Source organism: Telopea speciosissima, chromosome 6 (genome assembly GCF_018873765.1).
Source record: "Telopea speciosissima isolate NSW1024214 ecotype Mountain lineage chromosome 6, Tspe_v1, whole genome shotgun sequence".
Taxonomy (NCBI): domain Eukaryota; kingdom Viridiplantae; phylum Streptophyta; class Magnoliopsida; order Proteales; family Proteaceae; genus Telopea; species Telopea speciosissima.
The window spans coordinates 65,447,231-65,469,995 of record NC_057921.1 but is presented as its reverse complement, the minus strand read 5'-3'; the positions used below and the strand labels follow the sequence as shown (position 1 = coordinate 65,469,995).

Genomic DNA, 22,765 nt, shown 5'->3' with positions numbered 1-22,765 from the left:
ATCGATTCTTTAAAATCCTACATCTTATGTGGTAACAACATTAACCATTTAAAAAAATCAAGTGATCTTATCCAATTCTCAGCCGTTGGATTGGAGGCATATTGAGCACGATACTCTCAAGGTTTTTACAATTGCTGCACTAATGGGATCAATCTTAGTCAATTTCAATTCCAAATTAATTGGAATCAGTCGGAAGTGACTAAACACTAAAAATAATCAATTTTTAAACTGAAGATAGCTTTCACTCTACTATAGGTCTCCTAGGATTGCGTGGTATTCCAACTCATACATTAGATCAAGTCCCATTAGACACACCCCTAGCCTCTCCTAAAAAAAAACAACACACATGCCATCCACACAACACGACTTGGATCCTCTGTGGCTTGGGATTAAGCGGCCTACCGCGTTTAACTCCCAAGCCTCCATATGGATTTTATGCTAATCCAATAGTTGGTAGATGAGCTTAATTTAAAATTCAAATCAGACCATCATCTATCAGCAATTGGATCGACATAAAATCCACATGATGACCTATGAATTTAACGCAAAGTAAGATAGCCGTTCAATCCTAGACCACAGAGAATCCAAATCCCACTCAACAACCACCAAGGCAACCCTAGAGGGTGTGCGCATTACAGCTGTACAGGGACCTTATCGTACGCACTCGTTCCGTCGAGAAGGTCACTATTTGGCATCTCTTCCATCTCAGGACTCTTTTAATTTAAGTTGCAAGTTGAGGCGATGTGCTCCTGTGGTCTCTCGGTGAGTCGGTGGTCCTTAATTCCCGCACCCTAAGGACACTATAATAAATGAATCTCAGTCAAAACACTCCTTCAACGGACCCTTCCCTTGCCTTCCCTAAACTAGAAAGTCTAGAAACTCCGTTTACACCGGACACGCGCCCGTATTCGGGATAACGACAGTTGAGGCGCACTGACCGGTGTCTGCAGACTGCAGCAGCTTTCTTCCCCACACTCCTCACCCTAAAAAAAAAAAAATTCCTGTTTTTAAAGGAATTGGAAAATCACAAGGTGAAAGCATTGGAGTATAGTTTTACTGCACGGTATCTGATCGGGTATCAATCAATCTAAAAACCGATATGTTATCAGTAAGGATCGATAGAATCAAACAAATTTAATCCTAATTTTCCTTTAAAATGGGTTTTTTTACCATTTTATCCTTTGTCCATATCGTGCCACCGATACATTATCAGTAAGGTGTAAAACCAGTACAGATCGATCTGATACCAATACTTAGAACCATGCATTGGAGCAAGGATTCAGTAACAGGGATTTACATATCAGTATCGAGATCGGTGTCGATCTCAGATCAATTTGATATCGATCCAAACCAACCCAGATCAAGTCACTTTTACCTCTATTTTTCATTTAAAAAAAAAAGATTTTATTACTTTTTTACCCTTGGTTCACCAATTTGGGATCGATCAAGAATCAGTATCAACTTATACCGATATTGACACAAATATCTTATACCGATTCCTTAAACCATGTTCAACAATTGGTATTCGGAGACTAGATGGATTTGCTAATGTTTTTCTTTAAAAATCAATTTTTTTTTAATACCTTTTTACTCTTGGTCAATACTGATACATTGATACACGATCAATTAGGAATCAATATCGATCTCTATCGATATGGAAATGAATCGGCCAATCCGACCTATCCGATTCCTATTCCTTCATCCATGGTTGGGAGCAAGGTTTCAGTTCATGGTATCTGACCGATATCAATATTGATCGATGGCTATCGTATCGTCCAAACTAGTAGATACAATATCTAAATCCATGGCAGGAGACGAATTCAATCTATGTTAAAAAGACTCATATTTCGTGAAAGGAGAGAGGATATTAGTGTAGGTTATGTGGTTTATGAGAGGGCACGAGAAGAAATCTTCACTCTTATCATAAGATTTTTTTTTCCACTTTGCTTTAAATAATTGGGGCAACAAGAGAGCATAAGATAAGAGGATAGTTTGAGGTGAATAGAGTCCCCGTGCCAAGCCAATGGGGGCATGAGGAATGCATCAGACAGTTTGTCGATAGGGGAGCATAAGAAGGGAAGACTGTGAAAGAGTGCATGACACTGCCACTGTTGGGATAATTTTCTTTAAATGGTTTTGTTTGTATCGTTGTTAAAAATTTCATATAAATGATATTTTACAAGAAAAAATTTTCTTCTAAATATTGTATATGTTTAAAAGCCTCTTTTGTTTTGCACTTTATATTAACACAACAATTATGGGATGTTTTCCTACACTCTCTCACATCTTAACCATAAGTGGATGAATAAAAATCCTCTATTGTAGGGTGTGTATAACCTGCGGTATAACAAAGGCCATGTGTACTGTGTGTGCCACATTGCCTTTGTTGTATTCTCTTCTCCGTTACATCTCAAGTATTATTATTTGACAAAACTGTTTATCTTATCATAATTGATCATAGAGAGGACTGAGAATGTCAGTGTAAACCTAAAAATATTAATGTAAAAACATCCTCTCCAATTTGTGTAAACCTAAAAATATTAATGTAACACGTAAGAAACATCCTCTCCAATTTTACCAACTCAGCATCGACTCAGACACGCAGAGACTGTAACCACGACGGTGCCATGTTGACGCGGTCGAAGAAACAATTAGAGCGTACCGACAACGTGTACTGCGGACACTGTGTGGACTTTTGATCGAAATGCGTTTCTGGCAGTTATAATAGAAAACCATTTTGGATTTGGACTCTCTACAATAAGGGTATTTGTCTTTGGGTTACAAACGAAAACCGTTTCTCTCTCCTTTGACATTAAACAAAAGTCAATGGAAAAGCTGAAGCGGTTTTGGAAAAAAATAAATGAACTCTCTTTCTCTCTCTGTCTCTCTCTTTCTCTCCCCTCTCCTCTCAGCCACATATATAAATAATAAAACCAGGGCTAGTTTTTCCCATCTCTGTATTGCTCTCTATCTTCAAAAGTCAGCGCTGTCCTTTGTTTCTCTCTCTCTTCTATACCCATACCGGCATACCCAAAGGGGGGAAGCAGCAGCAGCAACGGCAGAGCAGAGTCAAGCACAGGGCTATTGGGAGTAACAATCATCGCTGGAACTGAGAGAGACTGCCTAAGTTTCAAGGAAGAGATAACAGTCCCTTATGTTTCTCGACATGGGAGACGATTGGGATCTGCAGGCGGTGGTAAGAGGCTGCTGCACCACCGCCACCTCCACCCCCACCTCCACCACCACCACCACCGCTACCGTCGCCCTCACCACAACTTCCATGGAAGAGCCTTCTTGCTACTTCTCTTGTTTTCCTCCTCCTTCTCCTCCTCTTTTGGGTCTGGACCACCAAGACCTCTGTTTCCCCGATCTCCTTGAAACCTTAACTCCTCTTGAGGAATTAGAGGCACTCTACAAACCATTCTTCTCCAAAGTCGAAGCTCTTTCCCCACAGAGCAACCCCACTTCTCTTCTCACCCATGTAGGATTCACAGACCAACACCAGCAGCAACAGCAACAGAAACAGAAACCACAGCAGCAGCAGCAGCAACAAAAGCAATCTCCCCAGTGTCTAACAGGGCCTACTACTGCTGCCGCTGCGACAACTACTACTTATCATTCTCAGACCCCTCGATCGAAAAGAAGGTTCGTTGTTCTCTGTTTTGTTGTTCGTTATTCCTTAGATTCTTTCTCAATAAAAAGAAAAAAAGATAGATTCCTACCCAGATGCCCATTTCCTCAAATTTCCTTCTCCTTTTCCCTCATAGTAATAACTTTCAATTTTTCTTTCTTTTTACAGGAAGAATCAACAGAAGAGGGTTGTTTGCCAAGTACCGGCCGAGGGCATTTCTTCGGATATGTGGGCTTGGCGTAAATATGGCCAGAAACCCATCAAAGGGTCACCTTATCCGAGGTAGATCTCAATTGGGTTTTTTTTCTTTATCTCCATTGTTCAATCTATTTTGCCTGTCTTTTTATCTTTGTCTCCCAATTAAATCAATCTTGTTCGTTTGATTCTTGTCTCAATAACAGGGGTTACTACAGGTGTAGCAGCTCAAAAGGGTGTTTAGCAAGGAAACAAGTGGAGCGAAGCCGCTTAGATCCAGGAATCATCATCATCACCTACACGGCGGAGCACAACCACCCAGTCCCCACCCACCGTAATTCCCTCGCCGGTAGTACTCGGAACAAGTTCCCCAATCCTCAGGGTTCCACCCCAGCAGACGAACCCGGAACACCCACCAACAAACCATCTTGTTCTTCCCCTGCTTCGACTACGGGTCTCTCTCCAAAGACTCCAACTGCCGCCATGGAAGACGAGCTTCTGCAACAGCCCAAGCAGGAGTGCAGAGAGGATGAAGAGGAAGAAATAGTTGTGGATAACGATGAAGACGACGATCTTCTTATTCCCGATATGATGATGGGAGATGATTTCTTCGAGGGTCTTGGTGAACTCGATGGACCAACCAACGGCGCCGCCTTGGATGACTGCTCTGACGACCAACTGCCGGCAACTTTTCCGCCTTCTTGGTTCTCTCATAATGCCACCACCGCTGCTGGTGGCAGCTGAACCGCCGTAAAAGCCGCGCCCGACATTGGATGCTAAAGATTTACCAACTTTCCATTTTTTCCTTTTTGTCCGCCAAAATTAGAGAGAAAGAGATAGAGAGAGAGAGAGTGGGGGAGATTCTCCACCCACAACACTTGTTTTTTAAAACATCGCCATTACCAAGAGAGTGCCAAGAGCAGCAGAAGAGTGATTCCATGCTGCCGGTCTTATTCTAATTAAGATAAATAAAAATTAGGAGTAGTATATCCTGTGATTCTCGTAATCTCGTGTGTATGATTGTTGATAATCAAGATTCGTAGGCATCGGCGAACCATCTCCTTCCCCTTTGTAAAGTGTATATCAACGAGAAGGTCAACGCAGATACTTCTAAAAAGTTTTTTTTTTTTCGGTTTTAATTTTCGTCTTATTTCATTTCTTAAATTTACATTTTACTTTTTGGGCTTCCAAGTTGGAGATTTTATAAAAAATGTGCGTGACAGTTGTGTGGGTGCCTCGTCTTGAAGAAGACTCCGAATATTCCGTCCGATTTTGATTCGATTTACATTTTGATAAGGTGCAACTCAAAATCGGATAGAGTCAGTCAAAGTAAAAATCGTTTTGTATTTGATTCAATTTTATCCATTTTATCTAGTTTTTGTTATATGATTTGCATTTGTTTTATATGTGATTTGTAGTGCTGATTTTGGAAAACTGTTGCAATTCCGATTTATAATGTGTTTAATTTTGATTCATGGAGTATGTGATACGGGTTCACATTTTGTTTCATTTTTATACATTTTAATTTGATTATTTTTACACCTAATTTGAGTTTAGAATAACTAAGCTTATCATCTCAATGTATATTGGGGATTTTCTTACTATACATTCTAACATAAGAAAAAATCATCTTAGAAATACAAACCTATTAAACACAGGATCTACTACCGAAAAAAGCAACAAAAAAAAAAAGAAAAAAAAAACACACACACACACACAGGATCAATCTTTAGAAAATTTAGTTTATTTTGGTCTGGTTTTACTAGTTTCCATTTGATTTAGAATTGTCGATTTTACAACTACCAATCAAAACTGAATCGAGAAGAGATTCTATGAAATTAAAATTGAGTCATTTCTTTGTGATCCAGTTCGGAACAATCATCAACAGGCGGTTTTGGTTCCGGTTCCATTTTGATATTCTTAACAAAATCCATGCTCTCATAAGTCCATTGTTTCAAATTTTGGAATCAAATTAGTCGAATCAAATGATTTGAAACAGAATCAGCCACGATTGATTCCAATTCTAGATGTTTCAAAGTGGTTGATAGGATTTTTGGGATCAAAATGTTGGGTTTTCATATATGTGGAATCGATTCTAAGATTTTTAGATCGATTTTGGTTGATTCTGATATGATGATCGGATTAGTAGGGAATGATTTGACCCCAATTTGAAGTTTAAATGCTCATCACCATATGTTCTATACTATTACAACATGGACGATTTGGAGCATGGTTTATAGCATTGAATTAGAATTGACAAAATTGAAGTCAGTCGATTTTGATTATTGTTCAAAATCTAAACTTTTCTTTTGAATCAACCATGAATGCAGTCAAATCTTAGTTTTTGGTTATTTTTTTCTTTTAATCAATAAAATTGTAGAAAATCAATGAAACTTACCTTTTGACATAGTCTTTAAAACTTTAATAAAAAATTCTTAAGACTTACATATATATATATATATATATATATATCTTTTAAATTTTATTTCGGAGTTCTGATTCCGATTATATTCAAATCAGAATCGATGGAGGCCGATCCCATTTCTTTGGTTTGGAGAAAATGTCATCAATTAATGTAATAGAAAACCCTAAAATTAAAGAGTGTTTATTAGAAAATGACATGGACGATTATAAATAATAAAGTAATCTAACTTGTTGACTTAACTAAGTTTTGAGGTGTTTTGGCTTTAGGGTTTCTGTCTATCCCTTACAGATATTATAATTAAATCAAGTGGGTGGTGATTAGAAATCTGTCCAGAAATTTATATGAAAATCACTCTCAACTTTTTCCTAGATGAGGGGATGATTTGGGGTTGGTTTGCTGATAGCTAAAAGCAAGACATGCTTATTAATTAAAGAGGAAGTTTCTCACAACGCTAGAGTGAAAAAAAGTTTCCTATGCCACACCAATGGGCGGGCATCGATCAGTTTCATCAGTAAAGGTAGAAGAAATTAAGAGAGAGTTAACGGGGATTCGGGTCCTCTGTAGCGCGACACAGTGTATAGTGCATCATCTGACGGCTCTGTGTGTTCGGGCACGCAGTCCAACACACAAGCAGGGTGTTGGGCTGCGTGTCCGAGCACACAGGACCGTTGGATGTGCACTGCACACTATGTTACGCTACAAAGGAGCCCAACGCGGGTTAAGGGATGTCAAAGAGAGGAGAGATTGTGAGAGAGCATGGCTGCATGGGTATCTAGTGTCGTAGGAAAAAATTTTCCTCTGAGGTTAGTTAATACCAATCTATGATCTTGAGTATCCATGGAATGATCGAGTTTCCCTCCACCCACGTACGGTGATTCACCAAGGCGCAGGAGAGGGCGGGACTGGATATCAAAAGGGTATTTTGGAACATACAAAAATCTTAGGAGGGGTATGTGAACCCTAGGATGGTGGGGTGAACCGTCCTCTATGGGTGAAGGAAAACTTTGTCCAACATGAAAAACTAAGGTTCTCCTTAAGAGCTAAGTATCACATTTAAGGTTTTGTCTTTTCCTTAAGAGAGGGTTCTACTCTAAAGAGCTTAAGTATCACATTTATATAGTTCGGTAGTAAGACATCACAATGGTCCATGAGTTGCCCCATATTAGGATATGATATGCAAGGGAAGAGGGAGGAGGGGGAATTTAGCTCGTCTCCAGGGAGGCGTGCGCCCAAGGTGCTGTCAGGGGGCATCCAGCGGTTGAGCTGTGCCACACACATCTCGGCACGCATAGGGATGTGTGTGGCACAACCCAGTGTGATGGTCATTTTGCATGACCTTGTGTTTAGGCGTAGGAGCTATGCGCCACACGCGACCATGCAGCGTTCTCTTTCACATATAAAGAGAATGGTCATGGTAGTTTAGTCTCATATTGGATAGACATGAAACAATACAAAGGTGACAACCTATAGAAATATAGATGGTCACCAATTTACAATTGAACTTGGGTAGGGTATAGAGTACTCCAACTAACAGTGGCCTATGATAGGGTTGAATGGCAACTTATTAAAAATTTGTTTAGATTTTTGGGGTTGAATGAACATTGGATTTCTTTAATCAACAATTTGATTTCAAGTACCTCATTTTCCTTCAAAGTTGAAGGAAGTGCTTTTGAATTTTTGAAACCATCTAGAGGACTAAGACAAGGCTGCCCTCTGAGTCCTTACCTTTTCCTCCTAGCAATGGATATCCTATCCTGGATTTTAAGTGCTTACAGAGACATTAGACGTTTTAAGGGAATCAAGGTTTCCAGAGAAGCCCCCGAGATTCTCATCTTCTTTTTGTTGATGATCCTTTCAATTTTTGCAAAGCTACTGCAAAAGATTTCTTAACCATTAAATTAATTATGGACCTTTTCTCTGACATAACTGGCCAGGAGGTCACTTTTCAAAAAGTGAGATCTTTTTCATAAAAAATGTGGTGGGTTCAAATAAGAAACAATTATGCTCTCTCCTTCAAATGAAAGAAATGTCTACTAATTCCTTGTATTTAGGCGCTAAACTGTGTCATTCCAAATCTAAATGTAGGGATTTAAAGTTTATTGTTGATAGGATTAGTTCTAAACTTTCTACTTGGAAATCAAATTTTCTTTCTTATGCTGGTCGATGTGTTTTAATTCAATATGTGTTTTTTTCTACTGCTTTTTATCTAATGTCTTGTTTTCTTTTTACAAAAAAAGTGTGCAAAGACTTAGATTCCATTTATAATCGATTTTGAAATAACGAACACAATGAAAAGAAGAGATGTCATTTAATTGGGTGGGACAAAGTTTGTCATCCTCCTAAGAGTGGAAGATTTGGAATCAAAAAATCGATCCTAAAGCTAGGATGGAGACTTATCACTGAAACTAATTCCATTTGAGCTAGAATTTTAAAAGCCAAATACTTTCCAAGGACTTCTATCTTTGACCTTAAACAATTGCAAAAAGAGACTCATAGATTTGAAATAGCATTGCTTCTGTTCTTTCTAACTTGAAAAATACGGTGTTCTGCTAAGTGGGAAATGGCAAGTCAACTTTTTGTTGGTTTAACCCTTGGATCCCTTCACTCACAAGTAATTTCTTACCCAACATCGGGAATTTTAATATCAATCTCAATACTGTTCGGGATTTATCTTCAATGCAATCGTATTAATCTTTACTCTTGCTTAGTTTCTGCCAAATCCTTACCCTTCTTGATATTAACGCATCTTCTTATCTGCAAGATTGAACTTTCATTACTTTAAAAAATTCAACTCTTACTATCAGTCCTAGGGTACCAGCAGAAAAAAGCCTAATTTAAAGTGCATTAGTGTAGGATGAACAACCAATGACATAGGTCAAATCCTATATACTAGAAGAGCCATCCAAATACTATCATTGAAGCTTCCAATCAATAGAAAATTGGCTCTATTTCAACTTCTTTGGAAATAAATCTATAAATAAAATCTTTTGTTCATATCCTTTGGAAAACATAACAGAATGGTCTGTGCTGGGTAGATGAGGTTTTATTCTTTTCCTTTTTCTTTTTTTTTTTTGGATAGAATATTGGTGTATCATTATTCTCAAAAATGATTTATACACTTGTAAACACAGTTATAGAACTGAAAAAAAAAAAGAATAACACCATTCACACATCAAAATCCAAAACAGGGATGAAGGGAGGATCATAGCATCAAGCCCAGCTGAAACACTTGTGGAATCACAGACAAGATCAAAGCTAGAGATCAGAGAAAGAAGAGCAGTATGGAAAACAATAAAGTAAGCAAATTCAACAAATGGGCTTGAATTAATCCAATACGGAAAGCAATAATGATAAACAGAGATGACAGGATCTATTAGAAGTGTATGTTAAATTTGCATGAATATGTAGAACATAAGTCTAACGTAGTACTAAGAACAGACATGAAACTAAGACGGGAGAGATGGCAAAAAGAACATATATGAAACTAACAAGTAAGCGATGACAAAAAGAAACTAACAAGTGAGAGATAGCAAAGGGTTGATTATTTTTGCAGAAAATCAGAAGGGACTGATAAGGATTGATTATTTTTGCAGAAAACCAGAAGGGACTGATAAGGATTCAGCAAAAGAAATTGAAAGAAACTACAAACATAGTCATGGATAATAGTAAAAAATAAAGGATAAATTACACATCACCCCCTGATTTTTAAACGAAACTCAGATCACCCCTTGGTTTTTGAAAAAACTAAAATCACCCCCTCTACAGTAACGGTGTTTGTCTGCTGTTAGTTATTGGTGTGAAAAGATTATTTTACCCTTGTACTAAAACATTAGAATTAAATTTATAATACTACCCTTTCTTCATCCTCAATATTGATCAATGGTAGTTTAGGGATTTAAATTTATTTAACTGACTGGCATCATCACTTAACAGCATAAAACTAACGGTAGGAACTAATTTGTCATATTGGAGTCTAAATCAAAGGGTGATTTGAGTTTTTTCAAAAATCAGGGGATGATCTGAGTTTCATTTGAAAACCAGAGAGTGACGTGTAATTTACCCTTTTTATAACTCCTAATCCCTCAACATTTTTTATACGTGAACAAAACAACTTAGAGGACCAAAGTAGGAAGTAAAAGTGTGAGTTAATGAAGGATGGTGGGGCGTGTGTATGGGCTGGCTGAAATCACGGAGGAGGTGGGGCTTGTTTGTTTGTTGAGGTAGGTTTGGCTGGATCTTATATATATCATAGATCCCAATTAAACTGAGACAATTACCAAGTTTGTTTTCTGTCTTCCAATTCTCTCTTTCCCTCTTTCCCTCTTTCCCGTCCAAAGCATATGAGAAAGGAATAAAAGAAGAAACAAATCTCTCAAAGTCTCTGTGTCTCTGTCTCTGCAACAGCTGAATCTCTGATTGGAATGAAAAGGGTTGCAGTGGGTGGGTGATGATGGGGGAAGGTTCATTATGTCCTGGGTGATGATGGGGAAGGTTCATTATGTCCTCTCTCTCTCTCTCTCTCTCTCTCTCTCTCTCTCTCTCTCTGTGTAAAATCATCCATGAACCGTACCTTCCTCCTGCATCGATCCCTGCAACCTTTTCATCCCAATCACAGCTTCAGGTGAGAAATTAAACACATGATGATGATGATGATGATGATGATGATGAGAAGTAAAGAAACCAGATACACCATCACCGAGAATAACAAGGTATCTATCTCATCGCAAAAGAAGAAATCAGAGTAAGGGAATTAATTAGATGATAATATTGCAAATTAAGTACAAAATTACTTTAGAAATACAATTAATTGGTATTGATCAATTAATTGCAGTATTATTGCATTTATCGTCTTGCTATGATGTGAAACAGCCAGTTCAAGGTAATTTAGTCAAGATTTGGTATGATTTCTATTTCAATTTTAGATTGATTTAATGAAATAATCGAATAAATTAAATAGACATTTGGTCCAGAAATTAAAGTTGTTTTGGTTGATTGCATCAATCTGAAATATTTCAATAATAAGGAATCTATTTGGTAGTTCAATTGTTGCAAATAAATTCTTTATATTTCTTTGGAAGAGGGTGGTGGGGCTGTGGCGATGGTGGGAGGGAGGTGATGACAGTGGTGGCGAAACCATAAGTAACGATAGGAGAAGAAGGGTGTTTTTTTTTTGCTTTTTACGTTTAACATGAAATTATTATTTTGCCCATCCAAATAACCATGTATGTGCTCATTAAAGAGCAATTGAAATCAATTTCAATTTCAAACTTGAAACAACTCTTTTGCTATTTTGAAATTTCTCTTACATTTGATTTCTATTAAATTTACTAAAATAAAGTGTAAAAATCAAATCAAACAATTTTTTAAATAAAAATCACAGCATAAAATTGAAATAAAATCCTATCAAATCAGGCCTATATTACGTACACATGAGAGATAATTTTGCAGCAATTGTCATCACGGATGGATAGCGCCTTTGAAAGGTCAAAATGGTGGATTTAAACGGGCAGCCATAAGAAAAGCAGAGGATGAATGAATGCCATGAATGCCACGAATGATCTTGCCAAACCTAGTTATTGAGTCAAAGTGCAAATCCACGCGTCGCCTCCAGAGCGTACGAGAACCAGAACCTGATTTGGGCTCCTCATTGAAAGGGCCGGGAGGCTTCTTAGCTATCCTTCATCCATGAAAAACCACCTTTTTAGGTGATTTCAAACTAAAACCACTTTGAATTGTCTCCACAAGGTTTGCTTTGGTTTTAAATGAAGTGGCAAAATAAGTGGGCAAGGGAGAACAAAAATTATCAACCAAAGTGAAATAAAAAAGGAATTAGAGAAAGAAAAAATTCCCCATCTAGTAGGCCCTTCATATTTGATTGGGCCTTGTGATTTCCCTTATTTTCTTGCCACTTTTCAATCAACTTTTTATTCCATAAATCTAATCCAGTTTGGGTTCAGCTTAACTTCCTTCTCTCACTTCCTCTACCCTACCCCCTACCCTCCCCTCCCCTCCCCTCCCCTCCCCTCCCCTGCCCACAAAAAAAAGAAAAAACGGAAGAGGGAACGGGCTTAAAAAATCCAAGGCTATGGTTCCAATCCAGCCCGTCAAAATTTCACTGGTACCATATTGGGCTTTGGCTAGCCCATCAAATATTTGATCTACCTAGCTAGCTAGATAGGTATATAACAGCTGTAAAATGAACTGTTCATCCTTTTGCATATTATTGATTCATCAACATCCACTCTGACTTCTTCTAATGAAGAGTTCCTTTATACAGTGTAAGTTTTTCTGAGAGACAGAGGAATTGGAAAGAAGAGCTAGACCAAGAACTTGAAAGGAAATATGGTGAGTTTTAGGTCCACTGGGCACTGTGGTCACTGGGCCATCCAATCTCCAGCAAAGCTTAACTGCTCCAAACCAACATAAATTTCATAATTTCGTCCCATCAATAAGCAAGAAAACTGAACTGCACAGGCAATGAGCAATATCTAATCTTCATAACAATTCTATTTTCAATCAGAAAAAGAAAAAAGATGAGATGTTAGAGTCCAACCAATGAAGAACATTTTCTTTCTTTCTTCAATTCAAAAAAAAATCCAATACAAAGAGGTGTGTGACTGTGTCTAACAACAAAAATAGAAAGAATAAAGGGCAATTCAGAACCAACGAATTACAAGAAAATCCCATTTAAACGAAGATTGCCAACGGATCTGCCTGCGCTATAACCAAGCCAAGCCAATAATGGCAAGAAGAAAGACGGCCTGCTGTAAAACCCTGTTCATGCTCTAAAACCTAAAAAAGCCAACACTGAGGGGAGAGAAGCAAGCACCGAGGGAAGAGTAGCCAACACCGGAGGAAGAGGAGGGTGAACATACCAGTAGAATAGTGGATGGTGATGACAAAAATGGAGAAAAGAATCAAGAAAATAACGTATGAAATCTTTCCAGAGTGGCGAAGACACACAATCCCTCCGGCCAGCGGAGACAATCTGTAGACATTGAATTTTGTGACTTTTCGACAATGATGACAATTGGACACGAATAGATAGACGTTGGTATCTCTTTCAAGAAGGACTCTTGGCCCTATATTTGAGCCGAATCACCCTGACATTCCTAAAAATGATTTATAAGATCTTTTTACCAAATGCTGAAGGAGGTACTGCTCACCTTCCCCAATCACGACAGCTCCATCCTACTGACAATCCGAGGAGATCGAAAAAAGTGAGCTCCTCAAGAAGCATATGGTACATCATGATAGAAGCGTTCAAATCATGAGCAAAAAATCCCTCAAACACAGAATCGGTTGGAATGAAAAGTGTTGTTGCCATCGGAAACGTAGATGGATCGGCCAATGTAAGGACATCAACTCAGCTGTTAAGTTGAGCAGCTCCATCCTATTGGCAATTGGAGGAAATCGGAAAAAGTGAGCTTCTCAGGAAGCATATGGTACAGCGTGATGGAGGTGTCCAAATCACAAGCGAAAAATCCCTCAAACACAGAATCGGTTGGAATGAAAAGTGTCGTCGTCATCGAAAACGTGGATGGATCGGCCAATATAAGGACATCGGCCCAACTGCTAAAATGAGCGGCTCCATCCTATTGGCAATCAGAGGAGATCAGAAAAAGTGAGCTCCTCAGGAAGCATATGGTACAGCATGATGGAGGCGTCCAAATTACAAGCGGAAAATGGCTCAAACACAGAATCGGTTGGAATGAAAAGTGTCGTCGCCATCGGAAACATGGATGGATCGGCCAATGTAAGGACATCAGCCCAGCTGCTAAAATGAGCAGCTCCTCCACTTAGAGCCTGGATTATAGTGTCTCTTCCTTGTTCGGAGATGTCGTACACCATTGGAGAAGCCGACGACGTTGTAGTGACGAGAGCGACACCAGAAATAACAAGAAAAAATAAGAAAGACCCGTTTGCCATCGTGAATCAGATAAATGAACCAAGAGGGAGAGAAAGAAGAGGAACTGAATCGTCAATCAAAGAAACGAAGCAAAGCAAGAGAGGAGAGAGAAAGAAGAACTAAACTGGACTATTTACTCTGATTTTCCTTCTCTTTTTTTTTTTTTTTTTTTTCATTTTTATCTACATCAAATGCTTCCTATTTCCCAAGTCTGAAAACGAATTGGATAAGGCTACATGTTGATAAAGCCTCCATAAAAAATGTACCCCCGAAAAAGTTAGCCGCCGACGGGTCGTTGTCAATTTAAGATTCTGGCAAGTCTTCCTAGTTAATCTGATTACATTCATAGAGAAAAAATATACAGTTTATGAGAGGGTGAGGGAGGAAGATGGATTAAAATGAGATATTATCTTTATGACCTTTGGATGTATAGGTGGTCAGGTGTTAGCATCTTAGGGGGGTGTGGACCATCCAACTTCCGCCACGATTGGACAAGAGCCAGATCCCAGGAGGTGGAGGTGGAGGTGGGGGTGTATATAAGGAAAAGGATTCTATTCAGCCGTGACGGGAGCTGCACGCGGCCCAACCCCGCTATATGACATAAAAAACAGGGGTGGGGTGGTCATTTCACAGGTGGGTCTCACCTGGCTCCACATGGATCCATCAGTGAAATGACCATCCCACCCCTGTTTCGGGGGTGGTTTTCGAGCGCTGGACCGTCCAGCTCCCGCCACGGCTGGACAGGAGCCAGGTCCAAGTTGGGGTGTACACTGTATAAAATAGCAGACCAAGAGAATTCGAGAGAGTTTTCCAAAATCGAACAGAAACACCACCAGAAGATCACTCTGTGTTCTCTGTGGGGAGAGAGGGAGAAGATGTTTCTTAGGAGGTTCGCTGGGCCATTGTTGGCGAAGGTGAAGGAGACGACGGGGATCGTAGGCCTGGATGTGGTGCCGAACGCAAGGGAAGTGTTGGTCACACTCTACTCGAAGACCTTGAAAGAGATCCAAGCTGTCCCGGAGGACGAGGGTTACAGGAAGGCTGTGGAGAGCTTCACAAGGCATCGGCTCAAGGTATGCCAGGAAGAAGAGGACTGGGAGCAGATCGAGAAGCGCATCGGCTGTGGTCAGGTCGAGGAGCTTATCGAAGAAGCCCAGGACGAGCTTAAACTCATTGCCAAGATGATCGGTCCGTACTATCCCTTTCCTCTTGTTCCCCCCCCCCCCCTATCTCTTCTTAATTCAAATTAATTGATTGGGGATAGATACACCATAAGCAATTACAATTAAATTCAAATTAATTGATTGGGGATAGATACACCATAAGCAATTACAATTAACAACGACAAGAACTACATTGAAATTTGATTGGGTTTTGCCCCAGATAGTTTCACGCTCGAGATCCTGTTCTAGAACAGTAATCTGTGGCTTATATTATCGGCAAAGTACATTTCTGCCGTCTAATTGAGAAATTGAATCGAAAGGTTTGAATTTTTCTAACGTTGCAGGGTGGGGGGAATAGTTCGCTGCAGTAGCCTGTTGAGTTTTGGGAAGTATCCAACCACCTTGAATTTCGATCAGCCATTCTTCCATACCTTAATTGTTTGAACATTGGATTTTCTGGTGGTATTTTTTAATTGCATGAGGAGTTATGTAACATGGTTGGTTTTGAAAGAGATTCTGTGGTTCATATTGGTTAATGGCTTCATATCCTTAATAAAATAACACTTATTTGAGACACAGATAGATTTTTGCTCTTCCTCTCTGCGGGTACATACGTTTAGTGTATTGGCCATTGTCAGATGGAATGGGGGTCATGCTGTCATTGTTCATCACTTCAAATTTCTGTTATTTTTGTTGGGCATTTGCCCATGGCAGAATTCCTCCCATAAATTTGCAAGTGTGGTTCAATTCATGTTGCTGTTAATGGATGCTCATCATTTTTAAAGCTGAGAAATCAAGAAAAATTGCAAATTAGTGAAGTCACTCAAGTGCTCCATTAAGGATAAGGCATTTTACAATCTGCACATTTAAGTTGAGTAGTTGTTATAGTGCTTTTGTTGAGTTAAGTTGATAGAAATGATCAGTGTCACATGCCTGCTTGCACTCACAATCCTCCGGCATTGAAATACTTGATCAGCCGCAACAAAGTTCCCAATGCATGACTAACACATGGAGTTAATAAAGTCTAAAAATGTTGAGATATTCATTGAATGATGTCATTGTTTGCTGTTGTTTGTTATTGATGAATTCATTACGCTACATTCTTTAACGGAAATGAGGTATTTCTATTTGCAGTTTCTTGGATTTGGGGCCCCTCTAACTAGTCATGTGTACCATGATAAGAGGATTGGAACACCTTCTTATTTGTCTTCTTCCTTTTTTTTTTTTTTTTTTGGGTTTTTGTTTAGGGTGTGTGTGGCTCTTAAGTGTAACCTATTACTACTATTATCATTACAAGACCGCCACGTAGGCACTGATGTTCAGAGAGAGAGAGAGAGAGAGAGAGAGGCAACACTCCTGCTGTTCCGTTGGTTGCAAGTAACGGGAAGTAAAATCACTTTTGGAAAGAAAAAGGAAAGTTGTATAATCATGATTGTATATCCTAGCTAAAGCTCTTATTTGTTCAGATGTAAAATTTATTTTACTTTTCAAACCAAAGGAATTTGATCACAAAATATACTGAAATTTAATAACCATATTTGGTATGTTTTGGAGTTAGTTACACCATCATGTGAGGTAATGATTACAAAAATTTCCACTTTTGTATTGATTTGATTTCAATTTCCATCCCTTTATTTTTCTTGTAATCAAAGGGAGCATGCAGGTTTTTGCAGGGTCCAAGGAGACCAGGGTTTCAGTCTCCTGTCCATCATCTCCCCTTATACCTAGCAGTTTACTAGAGCTTTATATTAAATATCTGTTCCAGAAGATGATCCTTGTGTTTGTCCCCCCATGGTGATATGAATAGCTAAATGGTATTCCTTCAGAGATTTTATACGCTCGGAAAAAATGGATTTATTAGATGGTAAGAGTCATCTGATCATACTTTTTTTGGTTTTCACATTCTCTTTATGCCAAATCCTTCTTCTGTAGGCCTTGATGATCAGACAATGAGACTTGTGGAATTTTTTATCCACCCCCAGACACTCTCATTTCTTTTTAGCTAAAGGTTTTTACTGTTATAATACTGTGGGCTTTAAACCATTGTGACACGCTTTGGAGCTATAGCTTACAGCTCTAAGCCACATGAATAGTGAGACATTTTCTGGATTGGCCACTGGAACCAAGTTTGTTTCAACATATAACCGCTTGCACTCCATTAATAGTGCTTTTTCTATGAATAATATTCTTTATGGGACAAGACTCGTGCACAGGAGATTCTCTCATCGAGCCTATCTTTATAGGGGACCAGGGAGGTGTTGTTCATTTCGGATGGGCATACTGGACTCCATGCAGGCCGTGCATGAAAACTATTGCCTATTTTTTATTCTTGAATAAAAGCGATGCAGTTGCATGTGCGTGGCTGGACCAGCATGATCCGATCTGGGGACTCAGATGAGACCAACCAAAATCACACTAGGTTTCTGGTCCAATAGGGTCGGTCGGTAGGGGTTAATATTGAAATCTTTTATTTCATTTTGTTTTGTTTTTTTTTGGAAGGTAGATAACATAGGTAGTTTCCCAGTTTGAGTTGATTTCAGCTCCTGTTTTAGGATTGGATCAGGAGTCTTTTCTTTTTCTCTTTATTTATATGTAAGCTTCCCAATTATGGAGCAGAATGAATATTGAATTAAAAGTGAGAATTTCTTCCTCACGGAGGTGAGTGGTTGTCTGTGTTGTTCACTGGGATGGTCGGTGACTGTGGTTCACTCCTCTGATCCTTCTTGATCAGGTGAGCTTCCCTCCTCTTTTCTTCTTTCCTTTTCTGTTCTTCCTTCTACTATTTCCTGTTCAGTACCGTTACTGTGTTCTGGGTGATTGTTGCAGCCCATATACAATTGATAAATTCTCTCAGATCGTCTTATTTTGGCCTCAAATTCTGGATTCTGGGACTGACCCTTGAAATCACTACCAGGGAGCCTACTGAATCACCACAACAGGGAGCATTCTGAATCACCACAGAACCAAACGCCTCAAGCCAAATTCACTACTTAAATTCGTGTGGGCTGTAGCTCTTTACAAACTTATGTAGAAGACTGAAAAAAGGAAAGACCTAAACCAACCCTGACCTGATAAGGTAATATAAACTGATGAGGAAACTGATCCAAATAAGGACTCTAATTAAACTAATGAAGTAAATCCGTATTCCAACGTCTTACCCATCTTTAGGCCCATTACTTGAAGTTTCTTCCTGTTGAAGATCTCCTCGACATTAAGTTCAAGAAGGTAGCAGGATCATTCCTCCTCTAGCATGTTGACTCAAATGGTGTCCTTGGTCCTTCCAAACTCGACGGAGTCGAGTTCTTTTCAAAGGAAGAGAGTTGATGCAGTGGCTCTGGAGTGGTTGGACCAATACGACTGGCTTTGGAAACCCAAACCCAAACGGAACCAAACCAACTTGGTTTTTTTTTGTCTAATAACGGCTCGTAGTGGTTTAGTTCAACTTCTAGTCTTTTATTTTATCATGTTTTACTTTGGGTAGGCTACTAGTGGTAGAGTTCCATTTTATTTTAGTTCTAGGATATGATTAGGAATCTTTATATATATATATATATATATATATATACTTGCACGTAGAGGGCGGACCTTGGTGCAACAACAAGGTTGCTCCATTGTTACAAGTGATCAAGGGATTGAGTCTGGAAACTGCCTCTTTGCGAAAGCAGGGGTAAGGCCGTGTACATTATGACCCTCCCCAAACCCTGTAGTAGCGGAAGCCTTGTGCACTGGGTACGCCCCCTTTGCATGTAGAGGGTGGACCTTGACGCAACAGTAAGGTTGGTCGCAGGTTCAAGTTGGGAAACAGCCTCTCTGCAAAGCGGGGGTAAGGCTGTCTACATTATGACCCTCCCAAGACTCTGCAGTGGGGGAAGCCTCATGCACTGGGTACGCCCTCTTTCTATACGTGCATGTAAAAAGGTCGTACCCAGTGCACAAGGCTCCCGCGTTTAGCAGGGTCTGGGGAGGGTCAAATGTATCCAGCCTTACCCCTGTTTCCAGAGAGGCTGTTTCCAGGACTTGAACCCGTGACCAAGCGTTCAGCAAGTGAGCACTTGACCAACGCCCCAAGCATGACCTTCTTCTATACTGGCATGTACACAACAATAAAACAGATTTGAAATAGAAAGTTGATTGGGTTTGCTCACCATGAGTGTGGCGTGATTCTCTTTCTACCCTGCAACTCTCAGTTTCCATCTCAGTTATCTTCCTGTTCTCTCATGGGGCCTCCACCACTAGGTTAAGTTGAGTGCAAAATTATTGAGTTAGGAAGATTGAGGTTTACGATTCGATAAGTATAATTAGTGAAGCAACAATTGAGGATGGTATATAGAAAGATGGCGTAAAATCAGCAGGCTAAGTCGCTGTTTTGTCAGTTTCAGTGGTGTCTTGGCATGACCACATTTCTTATCCATTATGGTCGTATGTGGTACTACTTCCCTATGAACCAGGATTTTGTTTACCTCTCAAGTGGTTATATGGTATACCAAGTTTTATGGTTTGACTTTGGCATATTGTGATGTTAATGCAGTTGTCTAATATGAATGTCCAAAAGGATTCCTCTGTAAGGATCTCACTAGATGTGTATGTGCATCATTCTCCAGTACTAGTGTGCGGCACAAAGGAGCTGTCCATCCATCTCTTTCATCTTTGGTTGCAAGTCTTCTATTTATTTTTTGGTTTGGGCCCTTGGGGGGAGAGGGGGAGGGGATTGTTGGTTATAAATGCTCATCAATTGCTACAGTACAAGTTCCTTCTAACATTTACTAAATTATACCTTTCATTGAGCATTTCCTACATTCTGTCTGCCAAGAATTCAAGTTTACTCTGAATGAGTTATCCATGTAAGTCATTCTATCTGTTATTTCGTATCCCAGTAGCAAATCCTTCCTAATCATTTGCATGTACTGGTTGCAGAGTGGGACCCTTGGGGTGTACCTGAAGGTTATGAATGTGAGGTAATTGAGAACGATGCTCCAGTACCTAAGCATGTCCCTCTGCACCGACCAGGTCCACTTCCTGAGGAGTTCTACAAGACGTTGGAGGCTCTCAGTTCTCAACTAAAGATTGATGATCAAGCAAGCACCTCTAAGGAGTCACAGTTAAAGGAGTGACCTATTAAGTGCTTCCTTGGGTTTAATCAGCCTGAATACACATTTGCAAATTGGAAAGCTCTGCAATTTTCTTGTTCTTCTGTAAATGTTTTCGGAATTACCATATGAGAAATAACCTTTGACTGAATTAGTTTTGAAGTAAGAACATGTTAATATTTTCCCCTTTGTTCTCACAAAGAAAAAGTGTATGAGATTTAATAACATCTTCAAGAATAAAAAGCATCTTGAATCTGGTCCAGGTTTTAAATATTCTTTTTTGTGTCTTTATTATCCAAGACAATTTTTTTACCCCTTTGGCAGGTGTTTGTGGATGGGAAAGAAGCATTTGAAATTGTCTAGATTGTGCATCTCTGAAATTGATATTGTTGTCCACCAAGTTCAGTAACTGATGCAGAAATCCTCAGATATATGATCTGCAGCAGCAGCAGGGTGCATCTTCATCCAATCTTATAACTTCCATATCCAATTTTTTTCTTCAAGGATGGCATAAATGGTATGTCGATGTGGAATTCGACTCGGTTGCAACCTTATTTGCAGCAGTTACATGTTCTGGTAATGATATGTGGAAGACCTAGGAGTGACACTATTATCCAATTTTAAGCAATTTATTTTTTGTTTGGAGGTACTGGCCATCTCAATAACAATACCTTATTACCATCCATTCTGAAGAACCCCAAAATAAAAACATTAACATAGTTGCCTAAGAATAAGGGTGTTAAAGTAAGCCCGAACTGAACAGAACCCTTATTGGATTGGTTTTGGGTTAAGGTTTTATGGAACCGATAAAATTTGAAACCTAACCGGACTGGCCAAATGCACCAATAGAAACCGAAAATCTTAAAAAAAAAAAAACCAGAATTTTCCCACTGATGTCCTTACATATACATGTAAAACCGAAACTAGACCGAACCTGATAGTAGCCCGATTAGCCCAATTACAAAACGATAATAAAAAAACTGATAAGAAACTGGACCTAAACCTCCTTAACAATTTGGTTTCAAGTTAGCCCAGTAATGAATCAAAACCGATTCAGCTCAACCAAAACTGGACTGAACCGATTTACTTATAAGAACAAACCCTACATAACCAAATAGAAAAAAAAAAAACAAAAAAAGAGGGAAGTTTACTGATGTATTAAACTACACAAAACTATCACCAAATTCTGAACTATTCACATTTTGAACTCTTTCCTAGTCATGGCCCAATCAATCAATGGCAGGGTTCTTCCAATAGTATTAAAATCTTTTGCAGTACCGGCGGGGCGGCGATGCACATCCGGCGGTACAGCATAGGATCCTGGTCCCCTCCAATGCCGGTAATCAAATGCCTATGTCAATATGATGTGTCTACCATGGCACAGCTTGATCATTCTAATTTATAGGATATCTCCAAAGAGATAAAACCAAAACTTCTTTTTGTTAAGCTTTGATTGGATGATTCTGTGAATATAGTCCACACACTCCACAGGACCACAACACTGTACTCATGGGTCAAGCCTGAACCCAACTAAGTCACCTATGTAGCTGAAATATTCTTGGTAAAAGTAGCTACTCACTTAGGGCAAAAAATTCTTATGGTTGGTGAGCTTGGTAAGGGTATTTGTAATATGCAAAACCTATTTACGGATGTGGGGAATCTGACTATTGGATTTGTTTGAAGCTGCATAATTATGACCAATTGGGTTCTAATTAGGGTATCAAATTCCAGTTCAAATCAAATCGATTCCTTACTGGTTTGGCTTCGGTTTGACATCAACCAAAAATCAAAATGAACCCAAAATCGAACAGTAATATATACGAACCCGTTAAGGAAAACCAAAACAAATCAAAACTGAACTGGACCGAAACCAAACTCTACTTTGACAATACTGGCCTGATACCAATTCAGCCTGACCAAAACCGAACCAAAGTGGTTCGAATCTGGCCAGACCCATATCCTATCCAAATGGTCAAAAGATGGATTTACCAGATAGGTTGGTTAACAAAAAACACTATTACTTAAACACGAAACATAGTATGAAAGGTGAAAGCCTTTGAATTAGTATAATATAATGATACAAATAAAACCCTAATTAAGACAACCATATATATACTAAACCTCCTTCTCTTCTTCTGATCCAAAGAGTAGAAATCACAAACCTATGACCCTTATTCCATGCATGCATTGGTGATAACGATACATGTTTGATACGTTTCCTTTCAATAGAGCAGTTGAACAGAATTGAAGTAGGTGAGATGTAGTTGGCTTTGCCTTAGCTTGAGTGTATAGACTATAGACCAAGTAATTAACAACATTTGGGACTTCCATTCCAAAGTATAAATTTCCAAGATT

At 39.1% G+C, this 22,765-nt stretch overlaps 3 protein-coding genes across 3 annotated transcripts; 2 read left to right on the top strand and 1 right to left on the bottom strand.

The window, feature by feature from the left end:
- Positions 1 to 3,154: 3,154 nt before the first annotated feature.
- On the top strand, positions 3,155 to 4,676 carry LOC122664774 (WRKY transcription factor 22-like). The gene is made up of 3 exons (XM_043860749.1): positions 3,155 to 3,645; positions 3,800 to 3,913; positions 4,033 to 4,676. Exons 1-3 carry the CDS (start codon positions 3,155 to 3,157, stop codon positions 4,568 to 4,570), a joined length of 1,143 nt encoding a protein of 380 aa, XP_043716684.1. The 3' UTR covers positions 4,571 to 4,676.
- Positions 4,677 to 13,856: 9,180 nt separating this feature from the next.
- On the bottom strand, positions 13,857 to 14,180 carry LOC122666059. Its single transcript, XM_043862170.1, has one exon. It carries the CDS (start codon positions 14,178 to 14,180, stop codon positions 13,857 to 13,859), a length of 324 nt encoding a protein of 107 aa, XP_043718105.1.
- An 815-nt stretch (positions 14,181 to 14,995) lies between these two features.
- On the top strand, positions 14,996 to 20,526 carry LOC122664777 (probable NADH dehydrogenase [ubiquinone] 1 alpha subcomplex subunit 5, mitochondrial). Its single transcript, XM_043860753.1, has 2 exons — positions 14,996 to 15,348; positions 20,238 to 20,526. Exons 1-2 carry the CDS (start codon positions 15,036 to 15,038, stop codon positions 20,432 to 20,434), a joined length of 510 nt encoding a protein of 169 aa, XP_043716688.1. The 5' UTR covers positions 14,996 to 15,035; the 3' UTR covers positions 20,435 to 20,526.
- The last annotated feature ends 2,239 nt before the right edge of the window (positions 20,527 to 22,765 follow it).